The sequence below is a fragment of the Ambystoma mexicanum genome, chromosome 6p (assembly GCF_040938575.1).
Source record: "Ambystoma mexicanum isolate Mex_15411 chromosome 6p, UKY_AmexF1_1, whole genome shotgun sequence".
In the NCBI taxonomy this organism is placed as follows: Eukaryota; Metazoa; Chordata; class Amphibia; order Caudata; family Ambystomatidae; genus Ambystoma; species Ambystoma mexicanum.
In genome coordinates this window covers 1,007,596,391-1,007,614,654 of record NC_090935.1, presented here as the reverse complement: position 1 = coordinate 1,007,614,654, position 18,264 = coordinate 1,007,596,391, and the positions used below count along the sequence as shown (strand labels likewise).

General features: G+C 47.5%; 1 protein-coding gene and 1 long non-coding RNA gene across 3 annotated transcripts in view; one reads left to right on the top strand and one right to left on the bottom strand.

Moving 5' to 3' along the window:
* Positions 1-18,264, bottom strand: part of SLC12A2 (solute carrier family 12 member 2) — a 908,845-nt gene that overhangs the window by 114,774 nt on the left and 775,807 nt on the right. For both annotated transcript variants that reach the window (XM_069625621.1, XM_069625620.1), the window contains one exon: positions 11,224-11,310. In XM_069625621.1, the coding sequence (XP_069481722.1) occupies positions 11,224-11,310 (87 nt within the window). The remainder of the gene's footprint in view (positions 1-11,223; positions 11,311-18,264) is intronic.
* Positions 1-18,264, top strand: part of LOC138510142 (uncharacterized) — a 240,658-nt gene that overhangs the window by 193,515 nt on the left and 28,879 nt on the right. The gene's annotated exons all lie outside the window — the stretch shown is intronic.

Below are 18,264 nucleotides of genomic sequence, written 5' to 3'. Positions count from 1 at the left end.
TGCAAAATATGCCTTGGTTTCTCTAAGAAAACAACAAAAGGACAGGCATAGTAGGCTGGTGTCATGGCTTAACTCGAATACGGCCTCTGCCCTGTGCTCCGAGCAGTGTTATGCCTCTTCCAGGACCAGACTGTCTAAAGAGCGGTCTTCTAAATCTGGAGGTCGCCCCATCCGTGGGGGTCCAGGATAAGGCCAAGAGCCACAAGTCCAGGGTCGCTGCTGATGTGGGTCCCAAGTTGGATAGGGTGTCATCAGTATTGCCTTCCGCCTCCATAGCCAGCCTACCATAGAGCTCCTCTTCAAAGAGGAAGTCATCCCCGCCGGCTAAGCTACGGGAGACAATGGATAAGCCAAGGAAAGTAGAGGAGAATAAGGCATTGCAGCCCAAGCAGACTCAACCGGCACAGACAAAGTCCTCGTCAGCCACTTCGTCTACTACCACTACATCGTAGGATCAGCTACGGGCGCTGATCCTACGATGGTGGCTCCCGCAGTGCAGAAAGTGTCCCTGCCCCCATGATGGCTTTTACCAAGGCTGCAGGCACTCCAGAGGGGGTAAAGGTACCGGCCAAGGTCCCGGTTCAGATCCCCAAAAAGGGGTGGGGGGAATGGAGGCCCCCAAAACAGTCCTCCCATGTCGCCGTTCAACCTATGATGTCTCGTCCACGGATGATGACAATCAAGATTCTGTGCATTAGAGTCCACGATGGTGGCAGCACAGGGCCTAGTTTTCCTTCCTTACCTTCTCAGCAGAGGGCCATTTCCTTGGGCATTCCATCGATTCGCCACACCTTGGTGTTGGAGATCCAGCTGAGGTTGTCCCCGGCACCCGGAGTACATGAAGCTCCTGATCAGTATCTGCCTAAAAATAGGAAGCGTCATCGGACGCCCCCATATCAACCTCCTCCACCACATCGGGTCCCAACTCCCCCAGCGGACCAGGAGACGGGTACTGGGACGATTACGGCAACAAGTATGGACGAGGACAAAGACTTTGTCCCAGCGGACAATGAATTGCCACATTTTTGGATGCTCCTCAGTTTCCCCAATGGATGAAGCAGGATCGTTCCACGCCAAGATCGCAAGGGCCTCCGAGCTATTCCAGCTGGTGCCCAAGGAAACCAAGAAGGAGGGTTTCTTGCATCAAAGGCGAGAGGCCAAAAGGAAGACTGTCATGGCAGTGCCTTCTCTGGACGATATTTGGGAGGAGGGCCTGGCCCTCATGATTAACCCTTCCATGGCTCCAGGCAAGCGGTATAGGCTGGAGAAGAAGTATAGGGTGCCGGACTCTGCACCCAAGTTCCTGAGGTTGCAACCTGGCCTCATCGGCGTCAGTCCCTCTGGCCAGTGATGGAAAAAGGATGGACGCCATGGGAAAGAAAGTGATCTACACGGCGGCGGCAACAATCAAGGTGTCCAAGGCCATGGCGATCCTAGCCAGGTACGACAGTGAATTCTGGTACAAGCTAGGACCGATGCTGGACTTCCTCCCCAACGATAAGAAGATGGAAGCCCTCGCCCTTCTTTCAGGAAGGAGGTTGGGGGGGAGTGGCATCGGACCATGCCATCATAGTGGCAATGGATGTCGCAGACACTGGAACCCAGAAAATGGGGAACGGTGTCCGCATTCGTCAGCTGGGATGGATGAAGGCCACTAACTTCTGTCAGGAGGTCCAAGCGAATGTGCTGGATACGCCCTTCGACGGAGAGAATCTGTTTGGGAAGGCCGTCGACTATTCCCTCCAGGCTATCAAAACCGATACAGAGAAAGCATGTTCCCTTGGCACTCTTCAGCAGCACTGCTCCTCTGTTCGCTCCTCCAAGGGGAAAATCGAGCAGGTCAAAGGGTTTCTCCACGTCTTACAGACAGCCTTCCCGCTCAACGCGAGAAGCCTACAAGGACCGCTTCCCAGGCCTACAGTAGCAGAGGACAGCATAAACGTTGCCCAAGCAAGCCTAAATCGGCCTAGACGTTGGGCCCCCACTCATGCACCCTGGTGAGGGGCCGGCTGACTTGGTTCATCAGCGAGTGGAGAAAGATCACCATGACAGATGGGTGCTGGATGCTCTCGCCCAGGGGCACACCTTGGAGTTCCAACGCAGGTGACCTATTTCGCTGGTTCCCCGGCAGTAGCAGCAAATCCCTCAGCTCTTAGAAGAAGTGCCAGCCATGTTCTAAAAAGGGGCGATAGAGGTCGTTCCCCAATTGCTCCGGAGTATATTCCAGATACTTTTTGGTCAGAAAGAAGACAGGGGTTGGAGACCCATCCTGGACCTACGTTATCTGAACAAATACTAAAAATCCCAAAAATTCAGGATGGTCATGTTGCAGCATGTGCTCGGCCAACTGGAAAGAGGATTTGTGGATGTCGTTGGACCTGGAGGATGCACATTTCCACGACCCCGTTCACAAGAAACATTGAAAATGTGTAAGTTTTGTGGTGCAGGGGCCAGCACTACCGGTTCAAGGCTCTACTTTTCTGCTTGAAGTCAGCCCCAATAGTGTTAAAAAAAATGCCTGGCACCGTTGGTGGCCCATCTACCTCTGCAGGGCATACACGTATGCCCATACCTGGACGATAAGTTGATGCGCGCCCTACACAAAGGGGACCATCCAATTGACGGATATTGGATTCTTGTCAACTATCCGAAGTCCTATTTAACGCCATTGCAGAACGCGCTGTTCCTCGGCGCCAGACTCAACACAGTGGTTTGCTTGGCATTGCCCTCGGAGGAGAGGTGAGTAGCCATTGAAGCAAAGGTGCAATGGCTGCTGTCTGCAAACACTATGGTGCGGCCCATCAAGTAGTTACTGGGCATGATGTTGTCCTGCATCTACCTCGTCCGTCTCTGCAGGTTGCAGATGCAATCCCTACAGGAATTCTTTGATGCCCACTGGATACAGGTGTCCGAAAGTTTCAGACAATATCCCTATCAACGAGGAGTTCCGGCAGGCAATAGTGGTGCGGGAGACAATGGCCACATCGCACAGGATTTCAAAATCCCTCATACCAAGAGACAGTCACCACGGACGCCTCCCTGGAAGGTTGGGGGGCATACATGGACATCTGCATGCCAGAGGCCTGTGACTGCTGAAGAAGGACCTGCACATCAACCTCCTGGAGCTACGGGCAGTGTTCTGGGCCCTCAAGTCGTTCCTACCATATCTGAAAGGAAAGATGGTGAGGATCTTTACAGAAAACACCCCACCATGTTCTACATCAGGAAGGAAGGGGGGTCACTATCACCAGTGCTCTGCAAGGAAGCTCAGGACGTGTGGCACTGGGCCATCGGACACGGGATGTTCGTCTCTCTCCAGCTGGCGCGAGTCAAGAACTCCATTGCAGACTCCCTCCGCAGGGAACTGTGCTCCTGCCGCTAGTGCAAACCTCATCAGGATCAGGTGGACCGCCTGTTGGTCGATTGGGGCAGACCCCAGATCTATCGGTTTGCCCCAGTGGCAAACTCCAAATGCCAGATGTTTGCAAGCAGATTCCACCAGCCGAGGAGCCTGGGGGACACGTTCTCCCTGTGGGAAGGGATGTTCCTGTACATGTTCCCTCCGTTCTCTCTCCTGCTACGTGGCATCAACATACTCAGACCGTGTCGATGCAGGATTATACTCATCGCCCCAGCATGGCCGAGGCAGATTTGGTATCCGGATCTTCTCAGCCCATCAGCGTCGCCCTCAGTGAAGTTGCTGGTGTTTCTGAGAGGGAGGCGCAATCCTTCATCACGGATCGCTGAACCTGAAGGCTTGGCTCCTGCAGCCTTAGAGTTTGGAGGTTAGGAGTTGCCAGGTGACTGCAGGGAAGTCCTCACCAAGGCCAGGGCCCCGTCAACTCTGAAGTGCTGTAGACATCAGTGGAAATGTTTTGATATAAGGTGCTGGTCGCAGAATACCCGTGAGGGTCACGGCTCCACATATTCTTCCATACTTGCTGTCCTTGGCAAAATATGGATATTGCTTGTGCCTGAAGCACATACTATCTATTGTTGCCGTTTCGCCCTTTGGGCTCCCCCTTTTTAAATTTCTCTGGCTAACCTTGTGAGAAATACAATTCCCAATGATAGGAAGGATATTTTATGCTCCCTCAACCTTCTTTAGGCGAGACCAGCACACCCCACCTAATGTGCAGTGCTGGGGAGATGCAATGTATCCCCTCTCTCATCTTAACTAACATTTCTGTTACAGGGACAAGCTCAACTTTAATGGCTCGTGGCAGTGAACCTTTTCACTAATTCAGTGTACGTTTACCGTGAGCCGTTTCCACAGCCCCGGTAAAGGCACCCATGGGTGCTCATTTTACCAAAATGTGTCTTTTTTCGCCATATTGGTGTTCCTTGTCCTTTCCCTGAGAAAATCCTTTGTGTACATTTTATCTTCAGCGGGAGACCTCGGTCAAGCCCAACCTGGCTCCAGAGTGTCTATGAAGGCAGGAAGCGAGGGAGGAGACCAAACCTCTGCAGCACTTTGAACTGGATTCTCGCAGTCAGGCTGCAAGACAAACTGGGAGGCTGTCTGTCCTGAAAGGACTACAACCCCTCCCCCAAGTTTGAATGTTGCAAGTCTGTTTGATTGGCTGGGTTCATGCATAAAAGTCTGATCCAGGAAGCTGAAGAGGTAGTCGACCACTGGACCTGAATCTGAATAGGAAAATGAAGAAAACACAGCTGCAGTGGATTTACAGCGACCGGAAAGCCTGCTGTGTAACCAGAGCCTGCTGTTACCCTTCCTTCCAAGCGACCTGGGAACTACGAAAACTACGACCCCGATGCAGAGCCTGGTGAGATCCACTAAACTCAAGAAGACCTGCATTGTGAGCCATCCCATGTCGTGCTGCGACTTTGCGGAGCTGCAATACCCCAAAACCCCGGTACCTCAAGCCATTGTGCAGTGCATGGAATTCTGAATTGAGCTGAAACTTTGGTGGCATTCTGCTGGATCGCCAGAGACGTGAATCTAGTGTGAAAAGTCCCAAAAGAGTACTGGACCTTGCAAGTGAAGAGAATCGGACCATCAATATTTAGTCTTTTTCTGGCTCCTGAAAAGGGCACCAAAACCACAGAGCTGTGTCCAGCTGCCAAGAAACCCTTGCCTGTTTATCCCTGCTGCAGAAGCCCTTCCAGTTTCCTGTCTTTATGACCAGGAATTCAGCAACCAGGTTATTGGCTGCAGATCCTGAAGTCTCCCCTTTGCAACCAACTCTGTGCGGAGTAAAACATGTGAAGAACCTCTTGCCTAGAGCCTTCCCCGTGATCCCTGCTGCAAAAGCCCTTCCAGTGTTCAGTCTTCATGATAAAGGAATTCAACTACCTTGTTTTTGGCTGCAGATCCTGAAGTCTTCTTGCTGCAATTCTTGGTCTGTGCAAAGGTACTGTGTTGGCTGGGGTATTTACTTACCTTACGCCTTTGTGATTTCTGTAAAGCTTTGATGTGTTGCGATTGGGAGTCCTCTCATCCAGTTCACCCAGGTCCACTCTTGGAATCCTTCTATTGCGGCTTCTCAGAAGTCCCTGGACTCAACTTTAAAGTGAAATACTTTGTGAACAGTCTTTCACAGGAGCTCTGACTTTTGCCTGCAAAAGAACCCCATCTCACCCTGCCTACACCTGGCCCCTAGACCACTACGGTCCCTCTTCTGCCCCGAGTGAACTCATGCAACAGAATAGGGAAGGGAAGGGATACAGGATTAGGTCTTGAATAGTATAACAAGTACTTACTTGTGAAAGAGTTGGTTGGTAACTAGCTGAGAGTAAACCGTTACGAAAGGTCTTACTTACCTTGAATGAGTGTTGTGCCATTTTGAAAAGTATATATAAGGTTGTTGCCTCTTCCCCCAAAAATAATGATGTTGGTTTCACTTTACTATTCCCGTTAGGATATAAATGTATAAGTGCCCCCATTTGGGTCTTGCTTCCCCCGACCTGCTGTTAGCCTCTCTAGAATAAGTCTGCCTTAGGTTATACATACCTTTAAGTTGCTGGTAGCTCCTTTAAAAAGTGTATTTGTCTTACTTACCTTGAGTTAGCTGTGTGCCTGTAGGGGAGAAATCTCATTTCTGTGCCAATTCCCCTCACCCTTAGAGACCACCAGCTCTTTTGCTGGACTTTAGGGCTTTTACATTTTTTAACCTGGAGTGAGACCTTTTTCTCACTCTCTCATTTGTTTTGACCTGATTTGGATTATATGTTTCCTCTGTTTTTGGACTCCATTAGGCATCTACATGTTGTATGGTGACACACAGCAGCTTCAGTGTGGTGTCAGATAAATCCTTTAGATTTTTCATAAGGTTTAGATACCTTGTCTTGTGTGAACTATTGTTCCCAAGAATAGTAAGTGAAATGGACTTTACTTTCCTTTTCTCTTAGTAGGTCCAGCACACACCATCTTATGTGGAATGTTGGGGAGGGGGGTTACCTAGTAGCGCCTTATCCTACATTCTCATGTAACTTTTTTTTAATGTTACCCTCACTATTTTAAACGGCTGGTGGCAGTGCGTTTAATTTTCCTACCATTGTGCTTTTCTAACACAGGCTGAATCCTTAGTTGCAGTATATCAGCCATGGGTGACCATTTTGTCAAAACAACCCATGTCTTTTTTCACCATTTTCTGTTTGTGAGGTCTTTCTTGGGTTTTACTCTGCACGTCGAGCCAGGTTTGAGCCCGCTGTTCCTATTAACTTTGGCGGGCTTCAGTCCAAAAGCCTCTGGCTGTAGTGTGTCTGGAAGGACAGGATGTGAGGGAGGGTCCTGAAACGCCCCTGTCCTTTGTCTCTAGGAATGCCTGAATGCAACCAGTCCTGATTGGCTGGCTGTGTGATTGACAGCCTAGGCTGTGCATCAACGGAATAAACCTGCTGAAAAGGCGAGGGTTTTGGGACTCGAGGTAGAGTCGACCACTGGGAGAAACACCCGATGAAGAAACCTTGAACAAAGCTTGTTGCATCCTCCTGGACCTTTGAATTGCCCAGTGAAGCCATTCTGCTGTGCTGAAGCTCCTTTTTCTGATCGACAAGAGATGCTACGGAAGGGACGACTTCTTTCCTTGGGTTAGTGGCACCAACTAGCCCCAAGACAAACTCCACTGGACCATCTTCCCCAACTGGCTGTACTTGGTTGCTGCAGGAACCGTGTGCCAGGGGTCGAGAAATTCTTAGTCGAGTGAAGCGTCTGAAATCCAGCCACAAGCTCCAGGAGTCCCCTAAGGACCCTCCAGAACCAGGATGACCCGAGCTCGAGGACCCGAGCTTGAGTACCCTCACCAGAAAGCAGGACCAAAGGAGTGAAGGAAGCCCAAGCGGTATCCACGACCCGCTGTGGTGCTGTTTACTGAGCGCTGAAAACGCAAAGTGCTGCTGAACCAAAAAGAGCCCATAGCTGCCGACCACCTCCAAATTCCTGCCGCAGGAGCCCTCCAGATGTCCTCCCTCTTGTCCTCACGACTGAGGCTCTGGAACCCAGGGTCTGCACCGCTGCAACAGGACAGAAACCAGCTGGACCACTTCTTCAAACCAGAGTACTGTTGAGACTTGGGGCACTTACCTCATTGTCTTGTTAGCTGTGTTGTTCTTTTTTATTATCTAAGTGCCTCAGCTCCATAGACTGTGCTCCAATTGACTTTGGCTGTCTTGGCTCCCTGCAGACTCTTCTAGTCCATTGACTGATATTTCTGTCCCTCATAGGCGGCAACTCGTCTTCGACTATTATTGCTGGGAAAGGCTTGTCTAGACGTCATTGGATGATTTAAGTATACTTACATGCTCTGAGAACCTGTTTAACCTTTTTCTTTCCTTAAACCTTTTCTTTCTGCAACCTCTGAATCAGCAAAGTACAACTAGTGATATATAAATGCCATTACCGTCCTTGTGAATGAAGTCACCTCTGCCTGTAGGAATGGTTTAAAAAGCATATCCAAAGAGTATCCACTAAACGGTGCTTATCCTGAAAAGTATTTTTAAAGTATATTTGATTGCTACATAAATTGCCCTTTTAAAGAATGCTTATTTAAAAAGTGAAGTTAAATAAATATTTGTAAAAGAAACCTTGAGCATAAGTATTGCTTGGTTACTTGTAAACACAAATTTAATTGTTGCAGCTCTAATTTACCCCTCTTAAGATAGGCCTGGCTACTCAGTCACACTACCAACTTATGTAGTACAGATCTATACCAAAAGGTGGGTTACCGAATACCAAGCAGATAAGTGTTGTGTAGTCTCACACAGTGGGACTACACCAATTATTACCCAACAGTGCCATCCTAAAATAAGTTAAAGAGTTACTGCTTCCCCAGTATGTGTGCCACTGACCTGAAAAGCAACTGTAAATGTAGTTATAGGCATGTACTGTTACTTTACTCTGTGTTCCACTATTCAGAAAAGTATCCTGGTAACAGGTTTGGTTGATTATGTGATTTCCTTGCTGGGTGTCACTGCATAACTACTACCCATGACTTACTGTAAAGTTATCTAAAAGTAAGTGATGATTTTTACTCCCAATGAATAGGTGTGGCCTATACTAAATGCGTTTGAGAAGGTCTGACTTCCCTAGAATTACTGTTCGGTATTCTGAAGAAGGTTTATGCTTTGGTCTATGTACCTTCAAGCACTGTGTTGTGTTTTTATAATGTGTTAATGACTATGACCAGTACCTACCCCAAGGCTCAACTTGGCCTACTTGTATTTAATAATGTAACCTTTATTTCGTATAATATTTCTGGTTGTAAGTGTTTCTATTGAATCCTTGGTGTACATGTTCTATGTACTTTCCTACAGCCCTCTATCCCTCCGAAGAGGAGCCTGGCTGCTCTGTCGGGGCTGCCATATACTCAGGTGGTACAGCCTTATACTAAGAATGGAGTCTTGTACGGTCTCAGTTAAATGGTTTTACTAAGCCCTTAGATTGACTTCAGAAAAACTACCCCAACAACGCAGTAACCATAAAAATAATTTATTTTGCACTTCAATATAGGCTCCTTCTTCCCAAACTGAAGGCACATTTCTTGGCGAGATTAAAATGCATTGCAAAAAGCCTTTCATCAGAAACACTGGAGAAGAGCTTTCTTACACTGTATGCACATCAATCCTAGATGTGAGAAACTGCTTACAATGCTTGCAGATGGAATATAGCCTCCGCGCCCAACAGCCCTACTAGTATTTCTAAATGGAACATGTCTCCACTTGCCACAAATGTTTCTCTGGTAGAACGTGCGTCGTGCAGGAGTCAATTTATAAAAGAAATCCAGAGGTTTATAGCAATATGTAATTCAACCCACCAGGTTGAACATGATCTCTCCTTCTCGAGTTATTTCCAGTCTGAAGAAATGCAACCGTTACACAGATACTTTTGATTTTGCTTATTAATGTGCATGCTATTTTACCAATGTTTTCAGTGGTAATCATTGGGCCAGTTCCGGTTACGTGGTTTCTTTAAGTATTTCATATGTCTGCCTTCTTTTCACTGCAGGTTTCCTTTTGGTGGTCTGCTACTTATGGTAGTCTTTGGAGTACAGGTTTGATAGCAGAACATTCTACTTTAAGCATTAATTAATCCACAGGGCCTGCTTTTTCATTTTTAGTTGTACTAGCTCTGCTATACCATATTTGTTACGGTCTGCAGAGGCAACTGAGAAGGTTTAGCTAGGTTGCCATACATTGCTATAACTACCACCATTTTTTTCACCCCCCTTTTTACTTCCCAGTAGCAATTCGTTCTGGAAGGTAGTACAATAACAAAAAGCAAACATTAATAAGTGTGTGTGCTGAATCAAAACGCAGGTTTTACAAAACCTAGGTGCAGGAGGTTCTTGAATTCGTGCTGGGTTCCTCCGCTCAAAAGATAAAGTAACATAACATTTTTTACAAAGAATACTAAGGCTTATGCAAGATGTTAAGACATTTTTAGTTGCAGAGGTTGTTAAAATAAAACAGCTCTCTAACTTAAAAGGTTTAAAATTGTTCACAAGTATCGGAGCTAAGAAGGGTGGTTTCATTTTTTTTGTCTTGCGTGCGTTACTGAGACTATTTTGCAGAACCACATTCAAAAACTCAAAATGTAACAGGAGGGCCAGACTCTCTATTGCCCATTAGGGCAAATTACCAATCTAGGACAACTACAGGGCAAACAATTGCCAGGAACCTCTTCTGGGATAATTCACTACATTTTCTGAAAGACCCAAGATGGAGATTGAAAATGAATGACCGACAATATTATTCTTAATCACAAGGATGTTTGTGCAGAGGAAAACAGTAATTTTCTGGAGAGCGACTACAGATTGTGAAATGTACTATATATATATATATATATATATATATATATATATATATATATATATATATTGTAAATTGCATAGATATGGCTTTGCATCAATAGCAAAGCTTTTACCTAGACTTTTGCTAGAACTCTGCCTTGCCTCTTTATACAAGGGCAACAATAGGCCATAGGTTTACTTTTGGAATATGAACCTTTTCTGGACAAACAATTTCATTTAATTATCGGATGGACACAATGGAAAATAAAGAAGCTCTGAAGACTGTTCATTTCAATCTGGAGCTCACATGCCTGCACTAAATCTAGCGTATGACCCGTTACTTGAGTCTTCTGCGTTTTGTTAATTGCAAAGAGTCTGTTTAGTCAGGATGTTAGCAGTACTAGAATACCTGGGATTTACTTATGTATTGCATTTATAGAGATCCCCAAAACTCATAAGTATCACAGCTCTGGTACAACTTAGTGGAGGAGGGAAACTGAACAAAGTACAGAACACATGGGTATACAGATAACAGGCAAGGTGAGGCGACATCATAGAGGGCACCCGTAATCAGGGATTGTTAACCAACACATTTGTCTAATAAATTAAAAGGTGAGCATTGAAATAGATGTAAAATCCAAAAATAATTCAAGTAGATTATCTTAAGGGGTGTATACAGAAAAGCTAGTGTGAACAAAGTTGATGCACAGGTCAGTCAAGGCAAAGTGTCCAAAAAGGTGCCAAAAAGAAGGTTTCAATATTGCGACCTGTAAACAGTGTTTGGTGAGGGGGATGCTGAAATATCAGTGAAGCTACTCCACATGAGCTTCGAAAAAGGACAAATAATTGGTTTAGGAGGTTGACAAAATCAATTTTTTGCGACACTAAACACTTGGCGGCTTGATACAATTTGCCAACCAGTAGTTTAGGAACATGAATGCTGCATCTGTACTTTGTATTATTCACAACTTACTTTTCCTTCTTTGGCTTGGTATTAATGTCTCCAATGACCATGATATCCGAGAAGTCTATACGAAATTTGCTGAGTAATGTAGCCATCCTATTAAAAAAAAAAAAAAAGACAAGGCATAATCAGAAGTGCTCACTCATTGCTAATGTTCACTGCGTTAAACATTGCTTTTTTTAAGCTTTAGTTGCAATTACAAGTTGTGCTGACATGGTAGCAATCATACAACTTTGATAGATGTTAATGTCAAAGGTTAAAGCTTCATACAATGAAGCACCTAACATGGAAAGTATACAGACTTGGGGCATCAAACTGAATGTAGGTGTGACAAGGTTAGTAACCCGACTCGCCGAGAGGGGATGGGAACCTCACTCAGCCTTGGGTGGGAGGCATACCAGGTTGGAAGCCAGAGCCAATCCTACCCCAGAGGGGGAGGGTAGCAGTTGATGGCCCATATTCCTGCCCCCTTCACAAGTGCAAGTCTTTAGATGTGCAGTACCAAATTGCATTAGACCACCTGCAAGACGGCAGACAGTCAGCCCCCTACACGATATAAAGCCAGTTTCTCAGCCAAGAGAGGCAAAAAAAGGTGGGCCGGAGCTCCTCAGTGGCTACTCTAAGGCATACGCAATCCGAGTACAGTCAATGTCCAACTCCGTTCTCCGGATATCATGGCTGTTAAGGAGAACTTTCAGTTTAGTGCTAAAATCCACCCACCTCAGAGCTCAGAGACCCCCAGCTCTTTTGCTGAACTATGTGTTTTCTGTGTTTCCTTTTTTTTTTTTGGAGTCTGACAAACTCCATAGGCATCATCTTTTACATTGTGACACACAGCACCTTCAGTGCAGTGGCACAGGGAAGTCTCTTAGATTTCCCAAAGGTTTAAATACCTTCTCTTGGTGAAACGGTTTCCAAGAGCAGCAATGTGAAATTGACTATACTTACATTTTGTAACTTTCTAGACCCAGCACACACTATGGGTGCTAGAGGGGTTACTTAGTATCCCATTTGTCTCGTTTCTCATGTAACATTTGATGTAACCCTATCTACAATTAATGGCAGGTGGCAGTGGTTTACCTTTTACTGCCATTGTGTGTCTTTACCACGGGCTGCGTTCGCAGCTGCAGTAGAACACCCATGGGTGCCCATTTCGTCAAAATGGCCCTGGTCTTCTTTTCTCGCCAATTCTTGTTGGAAAGGACCTTCTAGAGATTTATTCTGCGACCAAAAAAGGTTTGGTCCCTTTGTTTGTTTTGTCTTTGGCGGGAATAACGAGTGTAGGCCGCCTCTGGCTCCAGTATGTAGGGCAGGGGCAGGAAGTAAGGGAGGTGCCCAAAACTCCCTGTGCTTAATCCCCTTGGTTACAGGAATGCATCCAAAGGTGGTTGGCCGGCTGGCTGTCCGGCAAGAACAGCCACCATGCTGTTTGACTGACAGCTAGCTTGGAATGAATGGGAGAAACCTGCATAAAAAGGTGAGGCTTTTTGGCTTGGAAGGCAGAGTGACCACTGGACGAAGGAATCCGAAGAAGAACTTGGAAGACACGCCTGCTGCAACTCCTGGACTGTTGGTTTGCCCGGTGAAGCCCTGCTGCTGTTCTGAAGCTCCGAATTCGCCTCAACTAGAGAAGCCCTGCAAGGACGACTTCTCCCTTTGAGTTGGCGGGACCAATCAACTCCAAAGTAAGCCCATCTGGACATCCTCTCGGAGCTGGCTGTACCTCCACTGCTGCTGTAACCGATGCGCCAGAGAGAGGGCCACCAGATTGTGTGTGTTGCTTTTTAGTCAGACCTATGCACCAGAAACATCCTCCGGACTTCCCTGAAGCAGGACTGACCAAGCCTGAGCCACCTCAACAGAGTGCTGGACCCAGATGCGAGGAAAGTCCAGAGTGGTATCCGAAAACTGCAGTGTTGCTATTTGCCGTCATATGCGAGGAGCTTAAACACTGAAGGACCGCTGAATGGAAGTTTGCCCATTGCTGCCGCTGACCTTCCCCTTGCAGAGCAGAAGTCCCCAGATGTCCTCCCTCTTGTGCCTACGACTGAGGCTCAGGAACAACAGGATCTGCATAGCTGTACAGGAACAGAAGCCAGATGGAACCATTCCTTCAAACCAGAGGTACTGTAAAATCTAAGAGCACTTACCTCTTGTTGTGTAGCCTTACTTGCTCTCAGTTGAGACTCTTGATTACCTTGCACAGTTGCTATAGCTCTGTCCTCACAAACCTCCCAGCTTGTGGCCCTACATTTTCTACAAACATTTCTAAAAACATTGTGCAACATTGTGCAAGACTTACCTGCAAAGAAGATCTTCAGCTCCCCTAGACACTGTGCAATTAACATTGGCTGTCCTGGCTCCCTGAGAGAGACTTCTTACCTTTGACTCTGTTTTATCTTTTCCCCAGGAAATGGTTAAAACCTAGTTGACATTGGAAGGTTTTTCTAAAAATACTTACCTGTTTGCGAATTATTTGTTAACCTTTGTTTTATTCCTCTCTTCCATCTTTTACACCAAACTCAGTATTGCTCTAAATGTACCAGTGATAAATCAATGTCCACAGTGTCCTAGCTATTTAAGTCACCCGAGTGTTTATGAGGTGTCTGTGTGCCATCCCCAATGGGCATCATCTGATTTAGAGAAACAGTTTTGAAGTGTATTTTAATTGTTATACACATATTGCTCAAAGGAGCAATATACCAAAGGAAGGGTCCCTATTGCCATGAGGTCAAGGTTATTGTAGTGCACCCAAAGGGTACTTCATACAATCCTGCCTAACAGCTGAAGGTTCCAGACTTAGTTCCAGGCTTGTTCTTCTGTCTTTGTTCCTACCACGCATGTAGTCAGAAGAGATACTTGTTTTAGGTGCTTTAGTTTTGGTTTTTCGCAGTGCACAGGAATCGGTTCCAGACAGCTTCCAGTTAAGATCCAAAAGACAAGTGTAGACTTCTGTGGGAGAGGCGGCCACAGGAGGTTAGGTAAGATTTTTATAGTTCTCCAGCATTGGATCTTTCATGGATTCACATGCTTCGAATATTCCCCGTTGTCAGACTGGGAACCCTCGGTACACATATATAGTCGTTTCCAATAGGAAAAAACTTCCGACACTTGTGTGTCCTATCCCCGTTTACGTCCTCTCCGGGGCCGCCCACGCACGCCCCGTTGGACGCAATGGTATACAAGCCACGCCCCCGCGGGTCCCGTCAGATTTCAACCGTCTCCAAAGATAGTGGGATCTCCTCGCGTAGTCTCTACTGCTAGATTTTGTCGAATTGTCGAACTCCTGTGAGTTTGTTAATTTTATCGGAATGTTGGGAAAACCTCTATTTCGCCCGTGTGCCACGTGCGGATTGAAGAAGGTTTACGAGGGGGACGACCATTTAGACTGTATTTATTGCCTCCACCCTCACCACTCGGCAGACCAATGTGAAATATGTAAAGGTTTTTCCCAGAAAACCCTGAAGGATCGAAATCGGCGGCTGGTATCCTGGTTAAATGACGGTGCGGGAGCGTACCCTCAGTCAGAGGTGGGCTCTGTGCGCAGCGTGGCCTCGGCGAAAACATCAGGAGCCCCTCGACGCTCAACTTCGTCGGAACCTCCGGCTAAGAAGTCACGACCTGCGGAAAAGGACGTTCCACGAAGTCACTCTTCTAAGGACTCTTCTAAAGACTCTGCAAGAAAGACATCTTCGTCGAAGAAAGGAAAGGAGAGGCCTAAATCCTCCTCGGGCGATCAACACAGATCAGCCACGAGTAGAGATTCGGATAAACGCAGGGAGAGCGCTGTGAAGGCGGGACCGCCTAAGCTACCTGCAGGCCCAACGTTGACGACGAACCAGTCGGTGTCCTCACTGCCGCTGACGCAGTCGATTTCACCCGTCATCAACCCAGCGACGACCTCGGCGACGATGTCCTCGTCGACGGAAGTTCTGGCCTGGAGACCAGAAGTATTTGATATGGGGTTGCCTGACACATTGCTACAGGAACAGGCAGTGTCAATTGCCTCGAAAGAAGACGACGGCTTCAGAATTGTGAGCCCGGAGGACCTCGGTCTACGAGCCAGGTTTCCATCAGGAGCAACCTCTCAGGTGTTTACCCAACCTCCAAGCTCTCAGGCGACCCTGTCCATGGAGGTACTGTCCTCCTTACACTCGCTGCTGAAGTCGCTGGACGAAAGGCTTCCACCTGTACCGTCGACACCCCCCGTCGACGAGCCCGGCCCTTCACACCGCCCGACCAGATTGATCGGGGTTCCAACTACTCCAGCAGTCCAGGAGGAAGGTGAGCTTTCGGACTCCCTATCCGACCACGGGTCAGCGTCAGATATATCCCTCTCACCATCTAGGGATCCATCCTGGGTGTCGGATGTGGAAATGGAAACACCAAAGAGTCCCACTCACCCGTCACCACCGGACGATATAGGTGCCTTTCATTCTATGATGGAAAAAGCGTGCAAGGAGTTTGGCCTGGTCCAACAGGAGGAGAAAAAGGACTGTTTTCTTTTTGACCATATGGGCAAGAGTAGACGCTCAATATTCTCAATACCCATTTTAGACCATGTCTGGAAAGAAGGTGTTCAAACCATGCGTCACCCATTTTCTGAGCCGGCTGTCAAAGGCCGCATTGAAAAGAAATTTAAAGTACCAGATTCTACACCGAAGTGTCTTTCGGCTCAACCTACACCGGACTCGGTGGTGTCGTCGGCGGCAACGAGAAAAGCAAAGGCCCAACATAAATGCTCTACCCCTCCGGATAATGAGGCGAGGCGCCAAGACGTGTTTGGTAAGAAGGTTCTTTCTGTGGGGGCCTCAACAGTGAAAGCAGCTAACTCCCTGGCGATTGTGGCCAGATATGACAGGGGGATGTGGCACAGACTGGCACCTATCCTGGACCACCTCCTGGAAGAACATAGAAGAACGGCGATGTCCCTGGTTCGAGAAGGCGAAGAAGCATCGAATCATGCTATTAACATAGTGGTGGACCTGGCAGATTCGGGTTTTAAACAAATAAATAACGGAGTTGTTCTAAGACGCCAGGCTTGGCTTAAGTGCACCAACTTCAGACCCGAAGTACAGTATAAAGTTTTGGACATGCCCTTCGAAGGTGATCTTCTTTTCGGAGAAAAGGTGGACGAGGCCTTGAAGGGCATGAAGGAGGACTCGGATACAGTACGCTCGTTGGGTTCTCTCCAGAGTGGTAAGCCCTTTCGTTCTTTTCGTCCCTTTAGAGGAGCATCTGGAAACTCAAGATTCTCAGCAAGCAGGGGTAGATCTTTTGGTAGATCAGCGTATCCTTCCCAAGGATATAGACGCGCCTCTCAGACCTCAAGCCGGCGCAGAAACTTCCAGTCTTCCAAGAGACGACCGACTTATTCGTCGTCGACGAGCAAACAGAAAGACCAGCAATGACGGGAAGCGTACCGTTCTGGGAGGAAGAGTGTCAAGCTGCATCGAGGAATGGGAGACCATCACAACAGATCAGTGGGTTTTGGACACTGAGGTACGGACATTCCCTACTATTCAAATGAAAACCTCCAAAATGTCCACCAATACACCTATTCCAGCCACATCTAAACATCTTGCGGCATGAAGTAACACTCATGTTACAGAAAGGCGCCATCGAATTAGTCCCTGCATCGCAGAAAGGCCTAGGGGTATACTCACGGTGTTTTGTGGTAAAGAAGCCAAACGGAAAATGGCGCCCTATTCTCGACCTGCGAGACCTCAACAAGACCCTACAGAGTCAAAAATTCAAAATGCTTACACTACAGGAGGTGATCAGATCCGTCCAAAGGGACGATTTTTTGGCGTCACTAGATCTACAGGACGCGTACTTCCACATTCCGGTGTGTCAAAAACACAGGAGGTTTCTGAGGTTCATGGTAGGTCAGACACACTACCAATTTGCAGTGCTCCCATTTGGTCTAAAGTCCTCCCCAAGAACGTTTACAAAATGTTTGGCACCTGTGGCAGCCTGGCTGCGAAAGGGAGGGCATCATGTATACCCGTACCTCGACAACTGGCTTGTGAGGGGATCCTCCCCAGCGTCGACCAACGACAGCGTACAAGCCACCTTACAACTTCTGCAACGACTGGGGTTCGCAGTGAACTTCGAAAAGTCTTCTCTAAAGCCCTCAAGGAGCTTGAAGTTCTTGGGAGCTCAATTCGAAACCCACTCGGGAATAGTGAAACCGTCCCTAGACAGAATATTGAAGATCGAACAACTGACGACCCAACTTCGCCTACAGAGCACATTTTCCGTGAGAAACTATGTGGCAATCCTGGGTTCCATGGCTTCGTGCATCCACCTAGTAGCAAACTGCCGATTGTTCATGAGGCCTCTACAGGAGTTCCTGTCGGACAGATGGAAGCAGGCCACGGGCCGGTGGTCAGACAGGATAACCGTCGACGACGAGGGTGTCATCAGATCCCTCCAATGGTGGAAAATCTTTCACAACCTGGACAGAGGGGTTCCTCTACAAGAGCCGGAATTTCAGAACACCATCATCACGGACGCCTCCCTGACGGGCTGGGGAGCACACATGAACAATCATCAAACCCAGGGCAGATGGTCTTCGACCGAATCGCACCTACACATCAACGTGCTGGAACTGAGGGCAGTGAGATGGGCCTTGAAATTATTCCTTCCACATATCAAAGGATCAAAAGTAAGAGTGCTGACAGACAACACGACAGCCATGTTCTACTTGATAAAGCAAGGCGGCACCAGATCCAGGACCCTTTCGGCGGAAGCTCAAAACATCTGGCACTGGGCGTTGAAACACAACATATCCTTAGTGGCTTACCATCTCCCGGGAGTGAGGAATGTGCAAGCGGATTCCCTGAGCAGGACAATGGCTCAAATACACGAGTGGGAGCTGGACACCGGTCAGCTACAAATAATCTTCGAAAGCTGGGGGTCCCCATCAATCTACCTCTTTGCAACGAAAGAAAACAGGAAATGCGAACAGTTCGCGAGCAGATGGCCTCAAAAAGGATCCCTGGGGGAAGCGTGCTCGTTTCCTTGGACGGACAAATTCCTGTACGC